Source organism: Oncorhynchus mykiss, chromosome 18, assembly GCF_057628025.1.
Source record: "Oncorhynchus mykiss isolate SJ-2025 chromosome 18, ASM5762802v1, whole genome shotgun sequence".
Taxonomy (NCBI): domain Eukaryota; kingdom Metazoa; phylum Chordata; class Actinopteri; order Salmoniformes; family Salmonidae; genus Oncorhynchus; species Oncorhynchus mykiss.
The window spans coordinates 32,138,525-32,159,436 of NC_143039.1; the positions used below are offsets into that span (position 1 = coordinate 32,138,525).

The 20,912-nt window shown below is 45.1% G+C and overlaps 1 protein-coding gene across 3 annotated transcripts in view; it reads right to left on the reverse strand.

Annotated features, from left to right (window-relative positions):
• Positions 1-20,912, reverse strand: part of LOC110495885 (tyrosine-protein phosphatase non-receptor type 4) — a 41,605-nt gene that overhangs the window by 7,953 nt on the left and 12,740 nt on the right. Inside the window, exons 3-19 of one of the 3 annotated variants that reach the window (XM_036952398.2) lie at positions 12,611-12,718; positions 11,937-11,979; positions 11,762-11,840; positions 11,579-11,623; positions 11,431-11,483; positions 10,032-10,152; positions 9,635-9,722; positions 9,402-9,490; positions 8,476-8,539; positions 7,429-7,601; positions 6,236-6,304; positions 5,849-5,995; positions 5,452-5,613; positions 3,821-3,977; positions 3,580-3,720; positions 3,300-3,459; positions 947-1,143 (exon numbers count right to left, since the gene is read on the reverse strand). In XM_036952398.2, the coding sequence (XP_036808293.2) occupies positions 947-1,143; positions 3,300-3,459; positions 3,580-3,720; positions 3,821-3,977; positions 5,452-5,613; positions 5,849-5,995; positions 6,236-6,304; positions 7,429-7,601; positions 8,476-8,539; positions 9,402-9,490; positions 9,635-9,722; positions 10,032-10,152; positions 11,431-11,483; positions 11,579-11,623; positions 11,762-11,840; positions 11,937-11,979; positions 12,611-12,718 (1,896 nt within the window). Of the gene's footprint in view, positions 1-946; positions 1,144-3,299; positions 3,460-3,512; positions 3,721-3,820; positions 3,978-5,451; positions 5,614-5,848; positions 5,996-6,235; positions 6,305-7,428; positions 7,602-8,475; positions 8,540-9,401; positions 9,491-9,634; positions 9,723-10,031; positions 10,153-11,430; positions 11,484-11,578; positions 11,624-11,761; positions 11,841-11,936; positions 11,980-12,610; positions 12,719-20,912 lie in introns of those variants that run through there. The other 2 variants (XM_036952399.2, XM_090208218.1) reach the window with 2 other exon arrangements.

The window sequence follows — 20,912 nt, forward strand, 5'->3', positions numbered from 1 at the left end:
GAAGAAGAATTTGATCTCCATACAGTTTTCTGTTCCCAAAACAAGAATCTGTTTACGGAAGGGCTAAGTTTGTGAACTTTACCCTTTTGCCAACGTTTCCAAAAATTGCATTGTTTAGAAGTGCAAAGGTGAATTTAGTTATTACACATGAGCACTTCACAGAGTAGGCGTTCCCCAGTGGAATTATGCAAATACATGCTAAAATGCACCAATAGGATCTCACTAGCTCGTGCTGGTCTTTGCCCACCTCCTTGCTTGTTCTACTCACTATGCTTAATTTGCTCCCGATGGAGCAATCTTGGGTTAGTTATAAAAATCTTTGATCAAACTGTGCCTGTATGGACCCAGTACTCGCAGGTTGGCATTTAATTATAATATCATTTGGTGGGTGCTTATATTTGTCCTATTTGATGTGTTTTCTTGCATATCCCAACTCCCTCTGAGGCACCCCTCGGAGAGTGAGGCCACGACCAGGGTCTGCCATTGTCAACGGCGACCCCAGAGCAATTAGGTTTAAGTGCCTTTCTCATTGGCACATCAACAGGTTTTTCACTTTGTCGCTCTAACCACTAGGCTACCTGCAACCCTCATTAATTAAATATCTTATTGGGATGACTCATGTATTGGAGGCAGGTCTGTGGGGAAGTCACCGACAAAGTCATAAAACCTGATTTTAAACCTAACGTTACCTACAAAAAAATATATACAATAATGCCACACTACTAACCTTATACCTAACCTTTTCTTAACTTTTTTTTTTTTTTTTTACATTTAAATTTTTTTTTTTTTTACAATATAGCCAATTCTGACTGCAACTGGCCCATCTGGCCAATCGGTCAGCTCTGCCTCCAGGACAAGATTCATCCCAATAAACACCAACCATCCAGGTACTCAAGCCCTCCTTAAGCTAAACATAAACTATATTTTCTAGTATACGTGGACTAACATCAAACTGTTGCTGTACGGCCCCAGTGCTCAAGCCTTCTTTCAGCTGTAGTATGGAGTCTCTCCAGCAGGATGGGTGGTGGTCTGGCTGGGGCTGGTCCTGAGGCTGGTCCTGGGGAGCCCTCTCTGGGGAGTACTGGTAGTTAGACTCCGTATCTCCATCCTCCAGCTTCTCCTCCTCCACCAGGTCATACATGGCTGGAGGAACGACAGGAAGGATGATAGCGTGATTGAACATTGCACATCCATTGCAGGTGACAGGCACTCAGACAAACTAAGCAACGACGACAGCAGAACAGAGAAAAGGGAATGGCAAAAAGGCAGCAGCCAAATGAAAAACGTCCCTCTCAAGTCATTACACTGTCCGACTGATGCTCTGCCTTAAAGCTGAGATCCGCATTAGGCGAGACAGCGCCACTGGCTGCCCCCAGGCGCATTTGTTGTTGTTTTGGTTTTGAAAAGGAGATGAGCGTCCAGAAACGTAATAAAAATAAATTGTAGAACACACTGCTGCTCTATCACGCATGTCTGAGGGAATGTCTGAGGGAATGAAACAGTGCTTGTTGTTTGAAGTAATGTCTTTGTTGTTGTAATATCCCACACGGACGTGGCCGTTTCACCGCAAAGGATTCCAGCTTTAATCAAACCAATGCCTATAGTATAGTGGATCTGTATTGATCTAATACAGGGCAGGCAAGCTATGGTCCTTCACTCCCTCTTGTTTCAGGGACAGGCAAGCTATGGTCCCTCACTCCCTCTTGTTTCAGGGACAGGCAAGCTCTGGTCCTTCACTCCCTCTTGTTTCAGGGACAGGCAAGCTCTGGTCCTTCACTCCCTCTTGTTTCAGGGACAGGCAAGCTCTGGTCCCTCACTCCCTCTTGTTTCAGGGACAGGCAAGCTCTGGTCCCTCACTCCCTCTTGTTTCAGGGACAGGCAAGCTATGGTCCCTCACTCCCTCTTATTTCAGGGACAGGCAAGCTTATAGTCCCTCACTCCCTCTTGTTTCAGGGACAGGCAAGCTATGGTCCCTCACTCCCTCTTGTTTCAGGGACAGGCAAGCTATGGTCCCTCACTCCCTCTTGTTTCAGGGACAGGCAAGCTCGGGTCCTTCACTCCCTCTTGTTTCAGGGACAGGCAAGCTCTGGTCCTTCACTCCCTCTTGTTTCAGGGACAGGCAAGCTATGGTCCCTCACTCCTTCTTGTTTCAGGGACAGGCAAGCTATGGTCCCTCACTCCCTCTTGTTTCAGGGACAGGAAAACTATGGTCCCTCACTCCCTCTTGTTTCAGGGACAGGCAAGCTATGGTCCCTCACTCCCTCTTGTTTCAGGGACAGGCAAGCTATGGTCCCTCACTCCCTCTTGTTTCAGGGACAGGCAAGCTCTGGTCCCTCACTCCCTCTTGTTTCAGGGACAGGCAAGCTATGGTCCCTCACTCCCTCTTATTTCAGGGACTGGCAAGCTTATAGTCCCTCACTCCCTCTTGTTTCAGGGACAGGAAAACTATGGTCCCTCACTCCCTCTTGTTTCAGGGACAGGCAAGCTATGGTCCCTCACTCCCTCTTGTTTCAGGGACAGGCAAGCTATGGTCCCTCACTCCCTCTTGTTTCAGGGACAGGCAAGCTATGGTCCCTCACTCCCTCTTGTTTCAGGGACAGGCAAGCTATGGTCCCTCACTCCCTCTTGTTTCAGGGACAGGCAAGCTCTGGTCCTTCACTCCCTCTTGTTTCAGGGACAGGCAAGCTCTGGTCCTTCACTCCCTCTTGTTTCAGGGACAGGCAAGCTATGGTCCCTCACTCCTTCTTGTTTCAGGGACAGGCAAGCTATGGTCCCTCACTCCCTCTTGTTTCAGGGACAGGCAAACTATGGTCCCTCACTCCCTCTTGTTTCAGGGACAGGCAAGCTATGGTCCCTCACTCCCTCTTGTTTCAGGGACAGGCAAGCTATGGTCCCTCACTCCCTCTTGTTTCAGGGACAGGCAAGCTCTGGTCCCTCACTCCCTCTTGTTTCAGGGACAGGCAAGCTATGGTCCCTCACTCCCTCTTGTTTCAGGGACAGGCAAGCTATGGTCCCTCACTCCCTCTTGTTTCAGGGACAGGCAAGCTATGGTTTTACAAACCCTGCTGTAAAATAATCGAATAATAATACGTGCCATTTAGCAGAAGATTTTATCCAAAGTGACTTACAGTCATGCGTGCATCATTTTTTAAATTTATGTATGGGTGGTCCTGGGAATTAAACCCACTATCCTGGCGTTGCCATGCTCTACCAACTGAGCTACAGAGGACCGCAAAGGATCATAAATGACCGTCAAGGACCACAAGGCCTGTTATAGGGCTGTTCTGTTCTCTCCTCACCGTTGGGTCTGACCAGCAGGTTCAGCTCTCCTGAGTCGCTCTCCTCACAGCTGGCCTTGATGAACATGACCACCTGGTCGTGGGTGTGCTCTGAGATGTCCTGACCGTTGATCAGGACAACCTGGTCCCCCTCGTTCAGCCGGGGAACACACAGGTCAGCCTGGGGGGGGCATTAAAACAGAATAGAACAGTGTGTTTTTCATTATTCATTACCTGTGAAGGTCATCTGAGAAGTTCAGGAGTTTGGCAGTGACGGTGGCCCAGGTAGTAGGACACGTACCGCTGTTCCCGGGGCCACTCGGGACACGATCACAGGCATCTTCTGGTCCAGCCCACCCTTCACATTGAATCCAAATCGTCCTTGTTCGTCGGGGCACATTTTAATGAACACCAGATTGTCATGAGGAAGCACTCCATTGGGCTGTGAGAGGGAGAAGAATCACAGAGCACAAAACACATTTTTAGTCAAAGGAAATGACAGCGTGCGTGCGCGAGTGTGCGCGCGTAGGTCTCTCTCCTACCATAGTCTTGTCTTCTGACAGAGGCGTGTCGTACAGCTCATTGATGTGGTTGTCCAACTCCTGCTGAGAGTGGGACTGGGACTGGCTGGACAGAGGCCTCCTGGTCTGCTTAGGGGGAAGAGCGGGCGGCTGGCCGTCGATGGTCGAGTCTGGTGACCTGGACACAGACAAATCCAAATGAGTCCTTGCGGCAAAATTCGAATACAGAATATATATTCAAACCTCAACCCAGTGCTGGCTTTATTGAGAACAAGTCAATAAATACATAAATGAAGCGTGTTATCGCGTGTGCTTTCCCCCCTTTTTGAGGGTTATTAATGAACCTGGAAACACACGCGCTTAGTCGAGAGCTCTCTGACTCAACATTAACTACACAGTGGAAACTGCAACGTTCCAGAGCTTAACCTCTCAATGGAATATGGTCCTTTCACCTGACCCCATTTCTCAGAAGGCAATGATCATCTTCTGTGTCCACTGAATCATTACAGGGCTCAGTCAGAGCAGAGGGTTTTCTCAGTTCATAGGAACTCTTCCCTTGGAGAGGGCGCTGTGTGTCCTACCAGGATATTACCCTCAGCTTGAGAGCATCCATGTTGTCTAGCCTGCTGTCTGCCTCGGAGCAGCCCTGAGCTGACCCTGGTGGAGGTTAACTGGTTGGGACAGCACTCACCAAAACAAACAGCGTCTAGCGCTATGGACTCCTCTAAGGGAGTCTACACAGAGATACACAGAGAGCGATAAGGTCAAAAACGACAGGCACAGGTACACTGAGGAAGTGCCTATCCAAAGAAAGAGGGAAACAGCGAGCGAGAGAGAGAAGAGAGAGAGAAAAAAAACGATCCAAGTCGAAACAAACACGCCAAACCACTTCAAAGAATTCTGCTCTTTAAGAGAATGTGTCATGATCCTTCACAAGAGTGAAAGAGAAACGGGGTAATGGCATATTTCCTTGATGTTATGAGAAGATTTGCAATGGTTCAGCCCACTCTGTCTGTGTTATTAACATAACAAGCATTCACCATTGTGATGTGCCTGCAGCCCCAACCTACTGCTGCAGCTCTTTGGCTTCGGCCTGCCTGCCAAGCACCGACCTCATTATGGACGCTTAAATGACAGCCATGAAAGAGGCCTATTTTGTAGTCGTCAGGCAGCCGGAGCTTGCTACAGCCCCGGGGTATTTGCATAATAAAAACAAATGGTTTGTAAAGACATAGAAATTAGAAGGCGGTGTGTGTGTGTGTGTGTGTGTGTGTGTGTGTGTGTGTGTATTTACGGTATGAGGACATTCAACCCGATCAAGTCTCGATGAAAGAGATGCTCATGGCCTGTTTTTTTTTTTGTTTGAAAATTCAAAAGGCACATCTGAGCTGATCTTTGTTGCAGGTGCATGGTAACAGTTGAATAAGATGAGGAAAAAGAAGAAACATGGACACCGCTCTTGATAGTATCACTGCTCTTTAATAAGCTTTAGGTATCGGCCTCAACGCTCTGACGGAGGCCTCGAGGCCGATACCTAAAGCTTATTAAAAGAGCACTGATACGGTGTCCATGTTTCGTCTTTTCTCTGATGTTTTGGTTTGAAATGACCTCAGGGCTGTGTGTGCGTGGGCGTGTGTGGCAGACAGACTTACGGGGTAGAATCCAGGCTGATGGAGTTGGCCTGGGTTGAGGAGGCCGACTTGTGATTGGTGAAGGTCGGGCAGGGCGAGGCATGGTCGTAGTAGATCACATGATCCAGCAGGTGTCCCACGGAGGACGGCCGCAGGCGCTCTTGTGCAAACTTGGAGTTCCTGCTAAAGACAAGAGGACAGAGGAGGAGGGAGGGTCATGTAAGGTACCCGAGTGTACTGTCATCCAAGGTTATTTAGAGTTACTTGACATCGCTCCTCCTCCTCAGCAGTAGGTTACATCTTTAGCCCAATTTCCTTAACCCCCGTCTCCCCAAAGTGTGCACTTATTCAGTCCCGCTCATGAATTTGACACTAAGGAATGTACTGTTTGCTTACACTACGGGTTAGGGCTACTCACTGGTTGGGGGTGCCTGGTGGGGAGCGTGTGGGGAGGCTCTGGGTCTCCAGGCGGTCGTCAGACAGAGAGGCTCTGGAGTTCCGGCTGACTGACTCCCAGTCCATCCCTCCACCCATCGGCCTCCTCACCAAGGGCTTACTGGGAGACCTGATGGGTTGATGATATGGAAGTCATTGCTATTGATAGTTTGGATTGCAGCAGATAACATGTTCATCAGATTTCAATTTAGCAGGATGAGAACGGTTTACCACTCATTAGACTTTTGCTCCTTATTCAGTGTAAGATTCCTCCATCCCCGTCTCTTCATGTTCTCACATTTCTGACGTCATTCTCTTAGTATCAGTAAGCAATAGTGTCACTTAATTTGGGCTTCAGAATGTGTCTTACCTGGCGAACACCCTGTCCTTGATGCCCTTCTCCTTGCCGTACTGGACAGATTGCACCTCTGTCCTACCACTGCATATAACACAGAAACATTATCTTTTTAACATCTAACGGAAAACATTCACCACCAACCTCTGCTCTCACACTTTCATTTCCTGGAGTAAGAGGGGACCAAACCAGTGTTGCACTACCTACTTTTTAGACATTTTAAAAACGTGTGTAGTGAGCCAGCAGGATGTATTAAGAGGGACACGCCCCAGTGTGTGAAACCACAGCTCTTTTCACTCTGTCACACTATTAGTCAGTTACTCACACGGCGTGACATGGCATTGGCAAAGCTGAGTGGACTGGAGCTTTGGGTCTCTACTGGCAGTTGTAGGAGGCACAGTAAACATATTCCTGTGTTATGCAAACCAGCCCACACGATTTCTGTGATACGCGGCACAATGGGTCAAATGGCACCGTCATGATTGGTACAAAAATGCAAATATGCTTCAGCAAAATTATGATGGTGTTATCCTGAGGGCAACACAAAATAGGAGGACTGGATCTGAACCGAGTGAATCAGGGGAAATTGAAAGGATTAGGTAATGTGTAGCCTACACTCTTAGAAAAAAAGGTGCTACCTAGAACCAAAAAGGGTTCTTTGGCTTTCCCCATAGGATAACTCTTTGAAGAACCTCTTTTGGTTCTAGGTAGAACCTTTTGGGGTTTCATGTAGAACTCTTTCCAAAGAGGGTTCTACATGGAACCAAAACGGGTTCTTCAATGGGGACAACTGCAGAACCCTTTTTCTAAGAGTGTACTGTTTTCTCTGGTGAGGTTTAGACACCTTCAGGCATCAGCTATACAGTTACACACACTATCGCTCACAAGACTCCTGTAAACATTGACAAACAAACACAATCTTAGCGGGAAAAGCTGGTTGAAACGCCATCATTACAGCCAGTTCTGCCTGCTGGGATCACAACTATATAACTGACTTTCTTTCAAAACACATTTTAATATGCAACCTCAGCACCAAGAACCAAATCGGATAAAGGCTAACATCACCAGAGACTATGCACTTCAAAATGGCACCATATTCCCTACATAGTACACTCCGTTTGACCACGGCCTGGTCTAAAGTAGTGCACTTTATGAAAGGAATAGGGTACCATTTGGGAAACAGAGACACATTCCCCAGGCCCACTCACCAGTAGCGGTACTTGGAGCCCAGTTGGAAGACATGTGCAAAGAAGTTCTTCTGTGGTGGTAAGGGTCGGTCTAGTCTGAAGAAGGTGTGGTGCTCTACACAGGCCTTCCATAGGTTCTTACAGGCTCGGTAGTTCACCATGTTAAAGGCTAACAGCGCCTCACGGCTCTCATTCTGGAGAGGGAGGGAGAGGGAGGGAGAGAGAGAGAAAGAGAGGGTGAGGGCGAGAGATCGAGGGAGAGGGCAAGAGAGAGAGGGCGAGAGAGAGAGAAAGAGAGAAAGGATGAGAGAGCGAAAGGTCAGTGGTGGGCTCAGCACACTTAGGCGTACAGTACAGCATGAAGCATGGTACAGTAGGTGTGTGTGATTATCACACATGATCTACTGATGTCACACAGATCTCGCTAAAAGAACACGGATACAGAGGAAGAAATCACCCTTCGACTTGCATAGCGGCCATGAGATGGCTTCTTCTAGGCCAGACGCTATGGTGTGCTCTGTAGTACTTCTCTACTCGGATACATGAATTATAGCACATGACATCATTTAATCTAGATATCAAGTACAGTACAACTGCTTTCAAAGGTCTCCTTGGCTTGCATTATTCAACCAGGTGTTTTTGTGTGTCTTCCACTACTAGACACCCTAGTTGGGATCAAATCCTTTTAGATTTAGTTTCATATGACCAGCCTAGCACATTATGTGCATTATGTATTCTCCAACATGAATAATGATGAGAAAGAATTTGAGCTCGCACAATACTGCCAAGCAAAAAGGTAGTAACTGCTCATAGCGTGGAACTGAGAGAAATGGCTTTTATTTACCTTGGTTTCACAGTAACTTAATGCATTTACTGCTAACATGACCCCCATTTTCTCCTAAACACAGTACAATAGAGGCAGGATACTTGTCCACATGATTAAGCATGTATTTCATGTAGCAAAAATGACATTAACTCATTTTCAACCAAATGAGCAGTTACTGCCTTTTTTCTTGGTAGGGCAGAATAGTAGGGATGCAATCACAGTTGAAACTAGGACATACTTACCAATTCTCTTCGGAGTTGAATGAAAAACTGTCTACATTTAAACGAGATCTTTACAATCTGTAGCCTGAAAGAAAGAAAAATAAGCTTTTTTACCACCCATAGGAAGGAATCTCTCCTTTATTTCCTACATACCAGAGACCGTATCCAGTATTCTGAAGCCACTGGATAAGCTTATAGAATACATACTCCCCTTTGCCACCCATGGTATCATCCATAAGAATCCCCTCCGTTCCTCAATCAGAAACCAATCATTTTCAGGTGTTCTAAAGTTCCATTGTGCCTGCTGGCCTATTTCCCTGGTTCCTTAAAGCATGACTCAGAGAGAGAATCTAAATATAGACCGCACTGTCGCAACCTGACACAATTACACTATTACTCATTTCTGCAGAAGTCTCTTTTCATGAAGATAAACTCTCCCCGTACTATACCATCAAAGGGAGTAGGGCAAGATCAAACAGTGGGGAGAGGGCTCATGTTGTCACTTTACAGTAGAGCTAGAGTAAGTTATGGCTGAATCTGGGCCATGAAAAGAAGAAGAGCATCATAAAACGCTATTCATCCAATGTTTGCTACTACTGTTTGTAAGGCCAATATACCACGGCTAAGGGCTGTTCCTAGACACGATGCAACGCGGAGTGCCTGAAAACAGCCCTTAGCCGTGGTATATTGACCTTATACCACAACCCCCCCGAGGTGCCTTATTGCTATTATAAACTGGTTACCAATGTAATTCGAGCAGTGAAAATACATGTTTTGTCATACCCATGGTATACGGTCTGATATACCACAGCTGTCAGCCAATCAGCATTCAGGGCTCAAACCACCCAATTTATAATACTCTTTCGGTTCTGTGTGTCCCATCCAATGGCTCCCCTATATGGAGAATGTGGCTGAATGTGGAAACATACTCAATTGATTTGACTCACCATGGAAAGCAGTTGATTCGTACCCTGTTCTTATAGGTGACAATCCCAGTTGACATCACTCCGATTAAAATCTCTGTGTTGCTTTGATCCTGTCACGGGGGAGGGGAAAGAGGGACAAGGAGGATTGTAAGGTGCCCAGCTTTCTGACTCCCTATGGATGGGTTCTACTTAACAGAGGTTGATTGGGGAGCATAGTATGCCTGCATCACTCCATTTCACACCTGAACACTTACCCTTGCATAGTGCAATTCGACTCCATAGAGCTCTAGCGTCCGTGCTGTGTTTAGATAATTGAACTCTGACTGGGCAGGAGGCAGTCCCCTGAAAGGAAAAAGAGTGAGAGTGCGAGATAGGGAGAGAGAGAGAGCGAGAGACACTTTTAGTTGGCTCCACACAGGCCATTCAGAGAGCAGCGAGTAGGCCACCCTACCATCTACGTGAGAGGATAAACAATGACAGCCCTTGTTCTGACCTGGGCACAAAGTCTGAGCTGCCTCAGCCTCAGCTGCAGTGAATGAGCAGAGTCCATCCCTGTTTAATCTACAAGTGATTTGATATTTCCTGTGCATTTCCCGTTTTACACCAATGTATCCACACACACACAATATCAGTTGAGAGATCGCTTCTTACTTGTGTTGCTGATGCTGTTTGGCAATCTCTTTCTCAAAGTCTTGTGGTGCGTTGGGGATGAAAGAGTATTCGGAGAGGTAGCCGGGCAAGTTCTCGTTCTGACTGTAGTCCCCTAGCTCAGCTGCAACACAACACAAAGCACACAGTGTGTGAGTGTGTAAGTGCAAGTGAGCGTGTGTGTGTGTGACATAGAGCACAATGAGGCCTTTAATCCTCTCCTTCTCTCCCTCCTGCACAGCTCCCATTCATTCACTAATTTTCTGGTCAACCTTCTCCTTTGTGTGCAAACGGAAAGAAGCAGGACTTTTGCAGCTTGAGAGGAGCCGAACACTTGCCTTTTTTTTGTGTCAATGTTTAGAAAAGAGAGACAGAGAGACGAGTCCTCCTGCTGAGTGTCTCAGTGTTTCCATACTGTATAAACAGTCTGCCCTCTTCCCAAATCGCACCCTATTCCCTATATAGTGCACTACATTTGACCAGGGCTCATAGGGTTTTGGTCAGAAATAGTGCACTATATACGGAACAGGGTGCCATTTGGGACACATCCCGTCTTCCATAATGAAAAGGGAGCAGACATGAGGAAGTTGGGGGTTAAGTGCCTCTATTTCCAAAGCACTTTAAGAAAAGTACGTAGCACAATAATGTGAATCAATTAATAAAGAGCCTCGCTCTTTCATTTAAATAGAAACTATATCAGTATGTGAACACAGAGGGAAAATGAACAGTAATAGCCCAGTATACACTAACTATCCTGGTCTGAATTGTGACTGACAGACAGACTGGCACTTGTGAAATGTCCTCCATTCTATTGTTGTTATTACAGTAATTGCGGTGAGACCACCATGGCCACTTTCCATTTCCTCCTGTGACCTCTATACCTCCCACATAGCGTGGTACGTTTACTATAACCCCACGAGGGAGTCAGCCAGCCAGTCAGCCAGTGATCCCAGCCATCCAGTCAGCCAATTATCACAGGCATCCAGTCAGCCAGCCAGTCAGCCAGCCAGCCAGCCTATTAAGCTAACAACCAATGAGCAGTGTTCTTCTGCCCTGCTGCCAGCCTAGTTGTGGTGATTGTGCTGTTATTCCTCCCCCCTCAGCGGCGTATTGGGGTCAATGTGTAAACAGCCAGGCTACATGAAAGCAGCATCCTTACAAGCCAAGTACAGTATGAAGTAGCATTACAGTTGTGTTTCGGTCTGGGGTTTCCAAGCCACTGTAATAGTCTGATCCCCCATACTCTCAATGCTTGAAATCACATGGTGGCTATTAGGAGGGTGATAGGGAAAATACACTATTGAACATAATCTATCATTAGTACAGTTAGTTAGTTTATGCGACCATAAGTCAGTAGTATAGTTCTAGTTGAATAGCTGAGAGGAATAATTGAAGTACTTACACTGAACAGCGTATGAAGCAAGAAGAGCGGCTGTGATGTACGGACACGGCAGTCTGCGAGCCGAGGAATCAGTTATAAACTCAAATTCACTACATGAAGTTTGTTAAAAATGTTTGAATAAACCAACCAAATACAAATTCACACTCACCGTCCACTAAGTAAGTCCTGTTTAATCTGCAAAAAGTACTGGTACCTAAAGGGGACCCAAAACAGCAAAATCAATACAGAGCTTTTAAGTCCCCTTATAATCAAACTGTATGGAGAGTAGCATAGAGGAAGGCCTATTGTGTACTGCCTATTTCTGTCACAATGCCACCCATTAAGCACTTACCTTGTATACTCCTCCTGAAGTTTACTGGGGTCGGTTACAAAGAATTTAACCCTCAAATTTAAACTGTGTGGAGACCCCCCTGAAGGAAAACAAACAACCAGATTAATGGAACTAAAACGAGCGATAAATAGAATATTGCAAATACTAGAGAATACTCCAAATGTATCAAACATACTTTTAAACTGCTTTCTTATGGGTTTGGTTGGATCCAGCCACCTCTGTCAAATATGGAGGGGGAAAATAGGCCATGAAAAAATGAAGATACATTTTTACTCAAAACATTAGAGCAAGTTCAGAATAGAAATCCAACTGCTCTGCGAGACGGCATCATCAAAAATATACATATGTATAAAAGTCTGAATTTCTGCTGTCACAAATGAATATTTGCATTGGTAGTTGTGAACTTTCAGAAACACAATCCGCAGCCTCTACACACTATTCTAGCCGCTGTTTCAACTCCATTGTTTGCAGACCATGACCCATAATCGTCTTAGTATCTCAATCTGTTTGCTGCAGAAACGCCACAGTTTGCTGACGGGGCTGGAGAGAGCCTATTCATGAGATGCTGCTATGCTGCCAATCAGAGTGTTTGAGGGGATCAGCCAGAGCAGGACTCTGAGTAGATCCGCTAATCCTGATCGCATAATAATTAGTCATTTCGAAAGCCAGTTGATTTGCAGATCAGTGATTCTGTGCCGCCCGACCGCAATGTAGTCCAACGTGCACAATCTCATGGCCTCACCTGATCTCTTGCGACAGCCTGTCGAAAATAAACGAGTCAAATCGAGCAGCTCGCTAGTTACTTAGCGTACGCAGGATTTGGTTCCGGGTTCCGATAAGAGGCCTCACCTGACTGTCTGAGGAGTCGTTGGCCAGCTGTAGGCCGAAGTAGTCGCTCTCCGTCAGCTCCAGGTGCTTGAACACTACATCCAGCAGGACCTGTCCTTGATCGTGCTTCTGCAGGGAGAGAAACCAGACAAGGTCGTCAAAATTCTGTAGTACAGATATATGACTATCTCATAACACAGATGACTGAAGCAATATAGGACTGGGAAGTGTGTTGGCCATAAAGCGATTGACACCTCCAATACAGTGTAGCCTAAAAAAAGACTTAATTGATAGAGGGTTATTGCAAAACTATCACACAAGTATGTGTAATGCTTACCCTACTGGGTTTCTAACTGGAGGTTGGGCAAGTATGTGTAATGCTTACCCTACTGCGTTTCTAACTGGAGGTTGGGCAAGTATGTGTAATGCTTACCCTACTGGGTTTCTAACTGGAGGTTGGGCAAGTATGTGTAATGCTTACCCTACTGGGTTTCTAACTGGAGGTTGGACAAGTATGTGTAATGCTTACCCTACTGGGTTTCTAACTGGAGGTTGGGCAAGTATGTGTAATGCTTACCCTACTGGGTTTCTAACTGGAGGTTGGGCAAGTATGTGTAATGCTTACCCTACTGGGTTTCTAACTGGAGGTTGGGCAAGTATGTGTAATGCTTACCCTACTGGGTTTCTAACTGGAGGTTGGGCAAGTATGTGTAATGCTTACCCTACTGGGTTTCTAACTGGAGGTTGGGCAATTATGTGTAATGCTTACCCTAAGGGGTTTCTAACTGGAGGTTGGACAAGTATGTGTAATGCTTACCCTACTGGGTTTCTAACTGGAGGTTGGGCAAGTATGTGTAATGCTTACCCTACTGGGTTTCTAACTGGAGGTTGGGCAAGTATGTGTAATGCTTACCCTACTGGGTTTCTAACTGGAAGTTGGGCAAGTATGTGTAATGCTTACCCTACTGGGTTTCTAACTGGAGGTTGGGCAATTATGTGTAATGCTTACCCTACTGGGTTTCTAACTGGAGGTTGGGCATTGTAAGGGTTTCACAACAAGGCCTCACAGCCTGCTTTCTAGAAGTGTCAGGGCAATGTGCAGCCACAGGCTTCCCGGAACACAGAACCAGACCATGTATTATTTACAGAGAGCTGGGAGAAGGAAGGAACACAAATTATACTACACACAGTGACTTCTCTTTGCCTGATTTGATTGGCCCATGTCATATAGGCTACTATTTTTGTAATTTTTTATTTCACCTTTATTTATTTATTTAGTGGTTAGAGCGCTGGACTTGTAACCGAAAGGTTTCAAGATTGAATCCCCGAGCTGACAAGGTAAAAATCTGTCGTTCTGCCCCTGAACAAGGCAGTTAACCCACTGTTCCTAAACCGTCATTGAAAATAAGAATTTGTTCTTAACTGACTTGCCTAGTTAAATAAAGGTAAAAAATTAAATGAAAAAAATTAACCAGGTAGGCCAGTTGAGAACAAGTTAAAGCAAAGCAGTGCGACAAAAACAACAACACAGAGTTTACACATAAACAAACGTACAGTCAATAACACAATAGAAACATATATGTACAGTGTGTGCAAATGTAGAAGACTAGGGAGGCAATAAAGGCAATAAATAGGCCATGGAGGTGAAATAATTACAATTTAGCATTAACACTGGAGTGATACATGTGCAAGTAGAGATATAGGGGTGCAAAAGAGCAAGAGGATAAGTAACAATATGGGGATGAGGTAGTTGGGTGTGATCGGTAAGCTATGAGACTCCAGCTTCAGTGATTTTTGCAATTCGTTCCAATCATTGGCAGCAGAGAACTGGAAGGAATGGCGGGCAAAGTAAGTGTTGGCTTTGGGGGTGACCAGTGAAATATACCTGCTGGAGCGCGTGCTAAGGGTGGGTGTTGCTATGGTGACCAGTGAGCTGAGATAAGGCAGGGCTTTACCTAGCATAGACTTATAGATGACCTGGAGCCAGTGGGTTTGGCGACGAATATGTAGTGAGGGCCAGCCAACGAGAGCATACAGGTTGCAGTGGTGGGTAGTATATGGGGCTTTGGTGACAAAACGGATGGCACTGTGATTGACTACATCCAGTTTGCTGAGTAGAGTGTTGGAGGCTATTTTATAAATGACATCGCTGAAGTTAAGGATCGGTAGCATAGTCAGTTTTACGAGGGTATGTTTGGCAGCATGAGTGAAGGAGGCTTTGTTGCGAAATAGGAAGCCGATTCTAGATGTAATTTTGGATTGGAGATGCTTAATGTGAGCCTGGAAGGAGAGTTTACAGTCTAACCAGACACCTAGGTATTTGTAGATGTCCACATATTCTAAGTTAGAACCGTCCAGAGTAGTGATGCTAGTCGGGCGGGAGGGTGTAAGCAGCAATCGGTTGAAGAGCATGCACTTAGTATTACTTTCATTTAAAAGCAGTTGGAGGACTCGGATTGAGTGTTGTATGGCATTGAAGCTCGTTTGGAGGTTTGTTAGCACAGTGTCCAAAGAAGGGCCAGATGTATACAGAATGGTGTCGTCTGCGTAGAGGTGGATCAGAGAATCACCAGCAGCAAGAGCAACATCATTGATATATACAGAGAAAAGAGTCGGCCCGAGAATTGAACCCTGTGGCACCCCCATAGAGACTGCCAGAGGTCCGGACAACAGGCCCTCCGATTTGACACACAGCACTCTATCTGATAAGTAGTTGGTGATCCAGGCGAGGCAGTCATTTGAGAAGCCAAGGCTATTGAGTCTGCCGATAAGAATGCGGTGATTGAAAGAGTCAAAAACCTTGGCCAGGTCAATGAAGACGGCTGCACAGTACTGTAAATTCGAAGAATTTAGAAAGGCAGGGCAGGATGGATACAGGTCTATAACAACTCGGATCTAGTGTCACCACCTTTGAAGATGGGGATGACAGCCGCAGCTTTCCTATCTTTGGGGATCTCAGACGATACGAAAGAGAGGTTGAATAGGCTAGTAATAGGGGTTGCAACAATTTCGGTGGATAATTTTAGAAAGAGAGGATCCAGATTGTCCAGCCCAGCTGATTTGTAGGGATCCAGATTTTGCAGCTCTTTCAGAACATCAGCTGTCTGGATTTGGGTGATGGAGAAGCGGGGAAGGGGGCTTGGGCAAGTTGCTGCAGCAGGTGCTCAGATGTTGGCTGGGGTCGGTGTAGCCAGGTGGAAAGCATGGCCAGCCGTAGAAAAATGCGTATTGAATTGATTGATTATCGTAGATTTATCAGTGGTGACAATGTTTCCTATCCTCAGTGCAGTGGGAAGCTGGGAGGAGGTGCTCTATCTTGTCGGAAAATGTTAGTTAGGGTTGGACATTTCTGGATTTTTTGGTGGCCTTCCTAAGCCAGGATTCAGACACGGCTAGGACATCCGGGGTTGGCGGAGTGTGCTAAAGCAGCTAAAGCAGTGAATAAAACAAACTTAGGGAGGAGGCTTCTCATGTTAACATGCATGAAACCAAGGCTTTTACAGTTACAGGCACCATTTAAGCCAGGTGAGGTCACCGCATGTGTGGGGGGTGGAACAAAATGGCTAGGTAAAGCATATTGAGCAGGGCTGGAGGCTCTACAGTGAAATAAGACAATAATCACTAACCAAAACAGCAATAGACAAGGCATATTGGCATTAGGGAGAGGCATGTGTAGCCGAGTGATCATAGGCTCCAGTGAGTAGCTAGGCGAGCTGGAGACACGGCGATTCAGACAGCTAGCGGGCTGGGGATAGCAGGCAAGCAGATGGTCCTTCAGGGGACGTCGCAACGGAAGAGCCTGTTGAAACCCCCTCGGACGGTTACGTCGGCAGACCAGTCGTGATGGATTGGCGGGGCTCTGTGTCGGCAGTAAAAGGGTCCAGGCCAATTGGCAATTTACGTATTGTAGCACAAGAATTGTCTGATGGACCTCTTCAGCTAGCCGGGAAATGGGCGTAGCTTGAGGCTAGCTTCAGGCTAACTGGTGCTTGCTTCGGGACAGAGACATTAGCCAGGAGTAGCCACTCGGATAGCAGCTAGCTAGCTGCGATGATCCGGTGTAAAGGTTCAGAGCTTGCGGTAGGAATCTGGAGATGTGGTAGAGAAAAAGCAGTCTGATATGCTCTGGGTTGATATCGCGCTGTGCAGACTGGTAGGAATTGACCGGGCTGAGGCTGGCTGATGTCCGAGTTAACAGTGAAGACCGCTAGCAGTGGCTAACTGACTACTAGCTAGTTAGATGGCTAGCTTCTGATGGGGGTTCCGGTTCTAAAGTCAAAAAAATAGCAGATCCGTACCACATTGGGTGCGGCGGGTTGCAGGTGAGTATGTTCAGTCCGTAGATTAAAAAAAAATATATAAAAATATATACGAAACATATACGAAGACGGGACATGGGACGGGACAAGACAAACAGACATCCTACTGCTATGCCATCTTCCTACTAGTAGTAGGAAGACCATTGGTCCGAACATGGAGCCTTGAGGAACACCATACTTCTCAATCTCAACTGAGGCTCCACAATCACAGTCTACCTTGTAATGCCAACCAGGGAGGAAAGCAGAAAAAGCATGTTTCAATCACCTAACTACATTCGCCAATCTCTCAGTAATGTAAAGAAACCGGACCAACCAGTTGACTGGCTTGTTCAGTGAAACAGTGATTTTCACAGAGCTTCACTATGCCCCCATGCACTGAAACGGAAGTACTTCCATGACTGTGTTTGACTGTGTAACTGGCATTAAGTGATAAATAATGTAGAGGAAATGAATAATTACTGGAAACCTTTAAGTATCTGCATAAATTAGTAAACACCACTAGGGCTGTGGCAGTCATGACATTTTGTCAGACGGTTATTGTCGTGCAATAGTAAGAAGGATGTAATTGAACTTAGCTGAATGAAATAGAAGGATATTTTTCCCATTACAGAGCGAGTGCGCATATGAAGTGGCTATGTCGAGTGTAAAAGTGATCATTTGAAACAAGTCCTATATGCTAAATTTTGAGTTATTTGGCAACTTTAGTTATGAATGATACAAACCTCAATGTTTTAGAAATCAAAACATATATGATGCGACTATAGGCTATTGATGATTTGACAAAGTCGCAAAAAAAAAAGCTTGCACACTTTTCCTTGCCTCAGGCTGCACAGCTGTTCTCTCATCAAGTGATCCTATTTTCACCCATCAGACTATTTTATTATCCTGTCTTTACAAATATGTCAAATTAGTTTTGATTTAGATTGGCCCATTATCAAATGAGCAGAAACAGGTGGGGGGGATCCGTATGCACGCAAATAGGCTACTTCGGTTTTATAGCGGAGCTGTGCTTTATATGAGCAGCTGAGAAATAAATACAACACTTATTTCACTCGCTGCGAGACAGGTGATATTCCGCCCACACTCTGTATGCCATGGGCTCTCCAACCCTGTTCCTGCCGATACCCTGTACTTTATTTGGGAAACTAAGTGAAATCTGTTCAGGAACATCCATAGGAAACAAAGTTCACTAAACTGTTGACAGCCCCTCTGTGTGCTGAAGAAAGCAATAAAAGGAGAGAGAGGAGGAGATGGAAACGCATAGTGGTGAGATATTCTGTAGCTAAAAGTAGAGGTCGACCGATTATGACTTATCAACGCCGATACCGATACCGATTATTGGAGGACCAAAAAAAGGCGTTACCGATCAATCGGCCAATTTTTTACATTCATTTGTAATAATGACAATTACAACAATACTGAATGAACACTTATTTTAACTTAATATAATACATCAATACAAATCTATTTAGCCTCAAATAAATAATGAAACATGTTCAATTTAGTTTAAATAATGCAAAAACAAAGTGCTGGAGAAGAAAGTAAAAGTGCAACATGTGCCATGTAAAAAAGCTAACGTTTAAGTTCCTTGCTCAGAACATGAGAACATATGAAAGCTGGTGGTTCCTTTTAACATGAGACTTCAATATTCCAAGGTAAGAGGTTTTAGGTTGTAGTTAATATAGTATTTTTAGGACTATTTCTCTCTATACCATTTGTATTCCATATACCTTTGACTATTGGATGTTCTTATAGGCACTTTAGTATTGCCAGTGTAACAGTATAGCTACCGTCCCTCTCCTCGCCCCTACCTGGGCCCCGCTAACTAGCTAGCCATTTCACATCGGTTACACCAGCCTAATCTCGGGAGTTGATAAGCTTGAAGTCATAACAGCGCAATGCTTGAAGCACAGCGAAGAGCTGCTGGCAAAACAAACTAAAGTGCTGTTTGAATGAATGCTTACAAGCCTGCTGCTGCCTACCATCGCTCAGTCAGACTGCTCTATCAAATCATAGACTTAATTATAACATAATAACACACAGAAATATGAGCCTTTGGTCATTAATATGGTCGAATCCGGAAACTATCATTTCGAAAACAAAACATTTATTATTATCGCATATACCCTGACTCTGCGTGCAATGAACGCAAGAGAAGTGACACAATTTCACCTGGTTACAAGATAGTAGCTACTAACAATTGGATACCACGAAATTGGGGAGAAAAATGGGTAAAATTTACACACACACACACACAAAAAAAATATTGCCTGCCAACCTGGATTTCTTTTAGCTGAATATGCAGGTTTAAAAATATATACTTCTGTGTATTGATTTTAAGAAAGGCATTGATGTTTATGGTTAGGTACACATTGGAGCAACGACAGTCCTTTTTCCGCGATCGGCACCACATCGATTATATGCAACGCAGGACACGCTAGATAAACTAGTAATATCATCAACCATGTGTAGTTAACTAGTGATTATGATTAATTGATTGATTGTTTTTTATAAGATAAGTTGAATGCTAGCCAGCAACTTACCTTGGCTTCTTACTGCATTCGCGTAACAGGTAGGCTCCTCGTGGAGTGCAATGAGAGGCAGGTGGTTAGAGCGTTGGACTAGTTAACTGTAAGGTTGCAAGATTGAATCCCCGAGCTGACAAGGTACAAATCTGTCATTCTGCCCCTGAACAAGGCAGTTAACCAACCGTTCCTAGGCCTTCATTTAAAATAAGAATGTGTTCTTAACTGACTTGCCTAGTTAAATAAAGGTGTGAAAAAAAGATTTACACACACACCATTTTTTTGTTGAAAAAATGGCCAAATCGGTGTCTAAAAATACAGATTTCCGATTGTTATGAAAACTTGAAATCGGCCCTAATTAATCGGCCATTCCGATTAATCGGTCGACCTCTAGCTAAAAGGTCATTTGTCACCCAATGAATAATAATTTTTAAAAAGCCCTATTACTAGGCCATTCAAAATCAAAATTCACGACAATTGTTAGCACAATCAATGAACCAACAGCATCGCCTAGGGCTATAAGTTCTCTCCCAGACCCGTGGATAGACATTTTGGAGCGTAGCATAAGGTAACCAGACCACCCAGAATGCATAATGATACACTCAAAGGCGATTACTCGAATGTGTTTAATTCTGCAGTAAAGGCTAGACCGATTATGGACCAAAAGCATCTTCAATCTGTTTAGTTTTGCCATGCGTAATATGCAGAAGGCTATATTGTATAACGGCACAATTATCATTTTGATTCATAAGCTCTAATATGCATATGGATGTTTTGAATGAATCATCACCTTAGAAAGTGCTGTCCATTTCGTTGTTAGGCTTTGAAACAACATCCACAAGGACCATGTTTCACACTCAGTTTCAACCTGCTGCTGAACTCCTTTCTTCAAATTGATCATTACAGTGAGGCGAGTTTTAAAAGCACATGCTGTTTTGATGATAAGTGTTTGATGTGAGTTAGGTACTAAGTGTTTGATGTGACTGTTAGCGAGTTAGGTACTACCACAACATGTCCAGAGTGCATGAGAGGAGATTACGAGTCACGTGGAATTTTACAACGGTCATGACTCATGACTGCCTGTGTGGCGGTTATACGGTAACCGCAACAGCCCTAAACACCACACACAAGTCTATGTGGCGCCAACGGGTGAAATCAGAGTGCTGTGTGTCAACCTGCTCTAACCATAGCGTTCAGCAGCTATCAGGTCATACTCTGTCCAGCTACTAGGCTAATGCACAGCAGCCACGTTGGGAACCAAACTACCAGCTAACGAGGGGCTTTACTGAAACTCTCCAGCTCTAGAAGTTAAACAGATGCCTTTTAGAAGCCTTCTTGTAGATTCCCTGTGCAGTGCAAGTATTGGAGGTGGCGCCCGCATGGTGGTAGAATGCCAGAGGACATGATAATGGAGCTGTCAGTTGTCATTCAGTACTGACTTCACCTGTTTATACATGATGTGTGTCTGTACACACTGGA